At 39.8% G+C, this 8,169-nt stretch overlaps 1 protein-coding gene across 5 annotated transcripts in view; it reads left to right on the top strand.

Moving 5' to 3' along the window:
- Positions 1–563: 563 nt before the first annotated feature.
- UHMK1 (U2AF homology motif kinase 1) overlaps positions 564–8,169 on the top strand; it is a 103,901-nt gene continuing 96,295 nt past the window's right edge. For 2 of the 5 annotated variants that reach the window (XM_028488713.2, XM_028488712.2), the window contains exons 1-4: positions 570–999; positions 2,318–2,610; positions 3,248–3,439; positions 5,339–5,433. In XM_028488713.2, coding sequence (XP_028344514.1) covers positions 732–999; positions 2,318–2,610; positions 3,248–3,439; positions 5,339–5,433 — 848 coding nt within the window. In that variant the 5' untranslated portion in view covers positions 570–731. Of the gene's footprint in view, positions 1,000–2,317; positions 2,611–3,247; positions 3,440–5,338; positions 5,434–8,169 lie in introns of all 5 variants that reach the window. The other 3 variants (XR_003679470.2, XM_007109771.4, XM_028488711.2) reach the window with 3 other exon arrangements.

Genomic DNA, 8,169 nt, shown 5'->3' with positions numbered 1-8,169 from the left:
GAAGTGGCTTAGATAGGTGGTTCTAGTTTAGGGGTCTGTCTCTCAAGAGTTTGCAGTCAGGATTTCAGCCAGAGCTACAGTCATCTGAAGACTTGCCTGGGACTGGATGCTTTTTGTTGAGGCAGCCACAGGCAAAGTAGACTAGGAGGAGCACAGAGGCCTGGGCGTCCAGAATTATAGCCACTAGTGACCATAGGTGTGGAAGTGGTGTTAAACCCTTTCCTTTGTAACTGGGGTATTTCCTCTGGGATCCCGGCTATGAGAAATGTAGGCGGGGTTTTATTTTCCTAGGTTCCCAGTGCTGAGGTGAGGTGCCTCAACAAGAAAAAGGAGCAGTTTTAATTTCAGGTGACGTGTGTGAAATAGGTTTATGTTGGGCCTGGAACAGTGAGAACTCAAGAAAGCTTCACAACTCTCAACCTCAACCCCTTCCTCCAAACCTTAATTCCTCTAATCAACTCTAGACCCCGCCCCTTCTGGGACCGCCTCCTTCAGCCCGCAGGATTGGCTCTTCCTCCATTTCCGGCTTCTGGGACCACCCCACCCCCTCCCCCCCACAGCGCCGACGGTTTCCGGTGTCATGGCGGCTCGAGGTCCCGGTAGTCGGTGAGGCGGCTGCAGGCCCCTCCCTGCGGAGCCGCTGGTCCGGCGGGCGGGGATGTGACCGCGGGTCCTGCCGGCCTGCCCTGGGCGTCGCGTCAGCTCCGTGTCAGCGCCCTCAGTCCGCACCGATGGCGGGATCCGGCTGCGCGTGGGGCGCGGAGCCGCCGCGGTTTCTGGAAGCCTTCGGGCGGCTGTGGCAGGTACAGAGCCGCCTGGGTAGCGGCTCCTCGGCCTCGGTGTATCGTGTGCGCTGCTGCGGCACACCCGGCTCGCCCCCCGGCGCTCTGAAGCAGTTCTTACCGCCGGGCACCACCGGGGCTGCGGCCTCGGCCGCTGAGTACGGTTTCCGCAAAGAGAGGGCGGCGCTGGAGCAGTTGCAGGGTCACAGGAACATCGGTAATAGCCGCTGTCTCCCTTCTCGCCTTGCCCAGGTCCCAGTCCAGGCATGCACTCCCTCTTGCAGCCCGGCGTTCCGTCTTCTAGGCTGGATGAGTGGGTCTGGCCCTGTCCTTATCACCCGGTCCAGGGCCCTTTCCCGTCCCCCTTTCACTCTGCAATACGGTGGAGTTGGTGGTCTGCTTTGCCCGTAGTAGATGCTCAATAAATTCTGTTTTGATTCAGTTCTCGTTGGAGAATGCCGCACCTATTAGCACAGAGAATTAACTTCTCTAGTGAAAGGAGGCATATCTTTACTAGATTGTCATGTCTTATACGGAAATGTTTTAATCTTTTCACACCAGTGAAAAATGGGAAATATTTCTAGTACTTGTGACGTCATTGCTAATAACCCGTATAGGTGTTACTTGATAAATGTTTAGTATGGATTTGGAAGAAATGACTCCCAAATTTTACATAGTAGTCCTTATGGAAGTGTGAAAATTATACATATGCACTTTATACTTTTACCCAGGTAAGACCATGTTTCATGATTCAGATATTCGGAATGTAAGATATGTAATGGTTACTGATGTTTGATATATGAAAACAGTTTTCATTGTTACTATACCAACAGAGAGCTTATAATTAGTAACGGCTTTGGTTAATAAAGAAATGTCTTATTTCCTGGCAAGCATGATCCATATTTAATTTGAAGGTGACCTTTTTAATATTACCATTTGGAGAAGAATTTCTTAACACTAGTGTTGCTTTTTATTTTATTTTATTTTATTTTTTAAGGGTTGCTAAATGGTGTATATAACCCGAGTATTTAAGACGGAAATTTTTTGCAGGCCTAAGGAGTTGTTGAATCTCTACAAGATTAGGTTAAAATGTCATCTTGAAAGTCTCAGTCTCTCCTTTTAATATTTAGATTATAGAGTGCTATTTTGGATCAAGAAACAATCTTCAATTTTGATTTTGTATGTTGTGACATTTGCCGTAGAGTACTTAGTATTTGGATTTTTCTTTTGATCATTTTTGCTTGGCACCCTAAGTGCCTATTCACCCATCCCTGAATGCTTGGGAAACACAATTTGAATTATTGTGCCATGTTTAATATCTTTGAATAGTAATTCGCTGTTGAAGGTCGTCTCATTTTATTAAAATAAAGTAACCCAGTTGCCCAAAAATCTTACTCAAGGGAAAGATAAATTACAGTGGCTTCCTTGCTCATCAAAGTTATCCTTATCTAGACTACCCCAAATTTCTATCTACTTTAATGGTCACTTACTCGGAGTCTGGTTTTTAAAGTATTATAATTCGTTTCTTTTTCTAGTGACTTTATATGGAGTCTTTACAATCCACTTCTCTCCAAATGTGCCATCACGCTGTCTGTTGCTTGAACTCCTGGATGTCAGTGTTTCGGAATTGCTTTTATATTCCAGTCACCAGGGTTGTTCCATGTGGATGATACAGCATTGTGCCAGAGATGTTCTAGAGGCCCTTGCTTTTCTTCATCATGAGGGTTATGTCCATGCAGACCTCAAACCACGTAATATATTGTGGAGTGCCGAGAATGAATGTTTTAAACTCATTGACTTTGGACTTAGCTTCAAAGAAGGCAATCAGGTAAAACACACTTTCTCTCCCCACCCCCTCAATGGTCTGAACAAAATATTTTTAAATAACAGAGGTAATTTAGTAGAGACTTAAGAGATATTTCTAGGTAAAATACTGAAGTGCCTGGGGATGAAGCAAATAAAAAGAATTTCATTGCCATAATCATTAAAAAGGGTTATATGTTTCGGTCATGTAGGGGGAACTAGTACAAGAGGGCTGTGGAATTATTAAAAGTACTTTACGTACATAGAAGGCTTTTTTTTCTTTGAGCATTTGGTTAATTGCTGAATTACTATTACTGGTGTCTTCAATGTTGGGACTCTGTCTAATGGCAGAACTCATGTGACAGTTCTGGCAAATGCTCCATTCGCCATGGTTTATCAGCTCTTTGCAGAGTGTCCTTATTTATCAGCAGTGTCTGATAGGCAAGAGAATATCTAAAGAAATGAGCAGTTGTATGGAAAGTGTACAGCTTGCCTTTGAGAACTACCCAGTTAATGAACCAAAGCATTGTGGTAGCCAAGGACTCAAAATTTTGACATTCAGTTTGGCAGTGGCTCATTGCACTTTCAGAGAGGTAAATACACTGGTTGGATGGAAAGTGGACAGTTTTTGATTGGTTACAATATTTACTCATCTTCTTTAGGATGTAAAGTACATTCAGACAGACGGGTATCGGGCTCCGGAAGCAGAACTGCAGAATTGCTTGGCCCAGGCTGGCCTGCAGAGTGATACAGAATGTACCTCAGCTGTTGATCTGTGGAGCCTAGGAATCATTTTACTGGAAATGTTCTCAGGAATGAAACTGAAACACACAGTCAGATCTCAGGAATGGAAGGTAAACTGCACCACTGTTTTGCTTTGGGGCCCTTAATCCCAATGTAAGAGTACTCAGTTTATAGTGATTCTCTTTGAGGACACTGATTGCTTCATCTCCTCCACATTCCTCTTACTGCATTCATGTTACCTTCGATGCCATTCCTCACTCCCGTAGCTACAGGTGTGCTAGTGAGCATTGCATACTCACTGTTTTTAGCTGAGGCCTGGCGTGTCGTAAGTGCTTGAATGAATGCATTTCCCCAAAGAAGCAAAAGTGATTTGTTTAGTAATGTAGTATTATATTCTAAAATATTACTAATACAGTACTATTCTATGAGGATTGTTAGAATGGATATTGATTATTCTTTTACAAATGAAAACTTGGAGGCACAGATATGTAAAACCACTAGCTCCAGATAGTACAACTGGATGTTCTAGACCTGGGCCCCCGATTCTGTCCCTCCTACTCAGAAGTTCAGTGTTCTGTCCACAGTTCCACTCTGCTTCGTGTTTATTTGTAATCTATATGTGAACTATCCTGAGAAAGTGCTGCTAATAACATTGTTTCTTTGGGAACATGGGTTCTAAGTTCCAAACCTCTGACATAGGAATTAACCTTTCACATATTCATGAGTTAGGAATTAACTGCATTATGTTTTCCAACATATTGGGGCTTTAATGTTGTGATGATATCAGTATCCTTTAGGTTAGAGGTTTGATAAACAGTACAATGTTTGGGAATTATTATTGGTTTTGATATTAAACAAGTATTTTTTTGAGCATCTAATGCATAGTGTGTGGCCATTATACCATACAGAGTTTTATTTCTTTTAAACCCCTAGTCATCTATACCTGGTGAAGCAGTTCTTGGAAGGAATACTTTAATAGCCTAGTGGGTGTACCTAATGCTTACTTTTGGCAAAAAAAGTACTGCCATGTGAGTAAAACCAGTATCATTCTTTATCATTAGTACCCCAAACAGTCCATTGTTCTTTCTCTAGTGCTAATATAGATAAACGGATCCATTGTCTACATTTAGCTTTGACTAACTTTGAGCTCTTTGGACTATTTCTTCTTGAGCCAGAGCCAATCAGAACTAGATCACATTTGGGCATTTTTTTGGTGAAATTTAGAGGCATGATGTGTACTAAAGCAATCCCCATTATTTGTCTCCTAGATATAAGCATCGTTATTCTGTATTTTATCACTTTCTGTAGAGGCAAAATTGCCGAGTATGAGCATAGGCTCTGAAGTTAAACCTCTAGGGTTTATATCTTCCCCCACCTCTAAGTTATTTATTTAGGTTTACCAAGCTATGGTTTACTTTCTGTAAAATGAGGATAACGGTGTTGAGGTTGAAAAAGAGATGATATCTAGTTCCTAGCATAGCGTGTGGCCTGTGGTATTAGGTGATGATGATGATCTCGGGTCTTTTTATTCACGTACACACTTCCACAGTACTCAGGGAGAAAATGTTATGTTCCACAAGGATTTAAGGTATGAATAATGTGACAGATGCAATTTTTAAATACTGTCCTGGTTTCTCTTTGATAGTTTATTTCTGTCTGAAAACCAACTGAAGACTCATGAAGACACTCTGACTTACCTAGCACACATTTACTTTCTCATTTTGCATTAAACTGCATTTCTGTGTGGTTGCTTTGGTATTTGTTTCTTTATTCATTCATCTAGTAAGTGTTCATAGAGTGTCAGGTACTGAGAATGGAGAAAAAATGTTCCTCATCTCTAGAAGTTTTATAATAATGTACCAATCTCCTTCATTAAGATTGTAAGCTCTCAGAAGAGAGTGTTTTCTGTTGCATTTAATTTACCAAACCGTTCAGTGCTATGTGTCCAGTACTCAGTAAATACAGACTGAATTGAATAACCAAAGGAAGACTTTTCTCCGTCTTTTTAGGCAAACAGTTCTGCTATTATTGATCACATATTTGCCAGTAAAGCAGTGGTGAATGCCGCAATTCCAGCCTATCACCTAAGAGACCTTATCAAAAGGTATGTTACATGTACTTTAAACTGGCTTTTCTTTTTGAATGGATTTATATTATTATTTCTGGTTTGCTTAATCATGTAGAGCTTTTCCTTCCTTAGAATCAAAAATCTTTAGATATTCTATACAGGCTAGCTTCTAATAAGAAAGCAATCAAGTTGTTTTACTAAATTTATTTTCAAAGGAGTGTTCTTTTTTCCTGGTGAGTACCAGGTATTAGGTTCTTCCTAGCAGTTATCAATGGAAGATAGATGATGGATCACTGTACCTTGGGCCTTTCGTAGCTCTGGCAGTTCTAAATATGATAGAGAATAGGTGTTTATTAACTAAAGACTAAGTTTACTTTGGACTACCAAATAAAAGTTTCAAGTAAAGTAATTATATAAATTACCATTGAAAACTCTGGGGACAGATACAGTGTTGTTTTTTTTTAATTTTTAAATTGTTTTTTAATATAAAAATAATTCCTGTCTTTAAAACTGTAGTGACATAAAATAGACTTTCTTTGAATTGACAAAACATGATTTCTGACAAATGGTTTAATTAAAAGGATGTGTACCCTATTCTTAAATTTTCTCCAAACTGGCTTTTAAAGCTTCATTAAAACTGCTTATTAGTCCAGTCCTTCTACCCAGGAATGTTTGTGTCTCAGAGTAAACCTATGGCCATTCAGATTCCGTGGCAAGTTAGTCATGCCCTTATGATAGTCGTTATCAAACTTATTTGAGAAAGCTGGTTCACGTGACTCCTGGGCCAGGTGTTGCTCCGAAGGGCGTTCTGATTAGCATTAGTTATTGTAAGTGAAGGTGTCTGTTTTTATCTGGCATGATTGATTGTTTTATAAATCTTGGTGTCTAAGGAAATGACACTGCGGTTTTTGATCAGAGATAATTAATATTACACATGTGTATATAATGAAATGAGTCAGGCGGTTATGGAGCTTTTTGCTTAAAGTATACAGATGTAGTGTTTTGATTTCACCCAGTTTCCCCTAGTGGTAACATCTTATGAAACTAGTACAATATCGAAACCAGGAAATTGACATTACAGTCCATGGAACTCAGATCTCACCAGTTTTTTTTTTTTTTTTTTTTTAACGCTTCAAATCCTTTAATCCCAAGTTATCAGTCACAGATACCAGTTTTTAAAGGATTAAAAAGAAAGACTGCTCCCCTCAAAACATGTACTACTACAGTAAGCAGTTCTGTAAGTTAAAAAAAAAAAGTGTGTTTTAATAAAAGTGATAAATCATTCTATCTTTAGGATAGTAATGTTCAACAAACCCACATATGCTTGATATCTGCATCTTACCTCCTAGGATCTCAAACTGTTTATTTTATAAATAAAAACATGGGGAAAGGACAGTTCATTGTAAAATATGAAAAAGCAATGATTCAAGCATGTGAGTTTTTGCTTTATATTCCTAGCCAGAGCACAAATGACTGGATATTCTCATCAACACCAAGCTAAAAAAGAAACAAAAAACAAAACTGGGGGCTTCCCAGGTGGCGCAGTGGTTGCGCGTCCGCCTGCCAGTGCAGGGGAACCGGGTTTGCGCCCCGGTCTGGGAGGATCCCACATGCCGCGGAGCGGCTGGGCCCGTGGGCCATGGCCGCTGGGCCTGCGCGTCCGGAGCCTGTGCTCCGCAATGGGGGAGGCCCGCATACCACAAAAAAAAAAAAAAAAAAAAAAAAAAAAAAACTGGAACCACCATGAAGACAACGCCACATTAAAATCTCTTTCTCTTGATAATTTCTGGCTTCCAGCTGACTGGATGAGTTTCTTCTTTCGCTGTATCATCCTCTCTGTACACTTTAATGGTTTTATCAGCTTCAGCTGTTAATAACCGACTTTCAGACTGATCAAAAGCACAAGCAAATATTCCTGACTCACTGTCCAAAGACCCAGGCTGCACTGCTGCATGAACTCTGGAAATTGTAGCCAGTTCTCCAGTCCCAAAGATGTATAGTGCCATTGTCAGCTTCACCAGTTTTAATTGCACTTATTTTTGTGTGTGTGTGTGTGTGTGTGTGTGTGTGTGTCTTACAAATTACAGTCGTTTTAAATAGCTGTCAGTATCCGATTGATACTAGATATTAAATGTTGCATTTTACATTGAAAAGAGGCAGTGTAAAATTATATAACGGATTCTAGGATAGAAGTCAAATTATGTAATGGATTCTGGGATAGACTTAAAAGTCTAATTGACCTTGTTATTTAAGCTTGAGGGGTTTGGTTTTATTTTGTTTTTAATAATACTTTTTTTTTTCCTTTTTTCTACAAGTAATACTAGATTTGGAAGCTATAGAAAATTGTGACAAGAAAAATAAAAAAATAAAAATTATAAACTCATTTTCTACTGTTAGCACTTCGGTGTATTTTTCATCATATTTTGTTGTGTATGCATGCAAATTATTCGAACTTTTTTAGATACTGAAAACAAATGTGTAGCTTAGTGAATGCTTAGGAATACTCTTGTATCCACTATATTCAGGTTGAGAATTAGAACTTTACCAGCTACTCCTGAAGTCCTCTACATACCCTATCCCAATCTCAAGCCCCTTCTTCCTCCCTAAAAATAATCGCTACCCTGACTTTCATCATTATTACTTCCTTGTTTTCATTATAGTTTTATTACCTAAGTGTGCATCCCTAAACACTATAGTTTAGTGTTGCCCTTCTATTAAAAAAACACAAATCCCTTTTAAGTTTCATTTACTCTAAAAGGTCCCTTTCCATCT

The sequence above is a fragment of the Physeter macrocephalus genome, chromosome 4 (genome assembly GCF_002837175.3).
Source record: "Physeter macrocephalus isolate SW-GA chromosome 4, ASM283717v5, whole genome shotgun sequence".
Classification (NCBI taxonomy): domain Eukaryota; kingdom Metazoa; phylum Chordata; class Mammalia; order Artiodactyla; family Physeteridae; genus Physeter; species Physeter macrocephalus.
The sequence above is the reverse complement of the archived record's forward strand: the minus strand, read 5'-3'. Positions and strand labels throughout refer to the sequence as shown.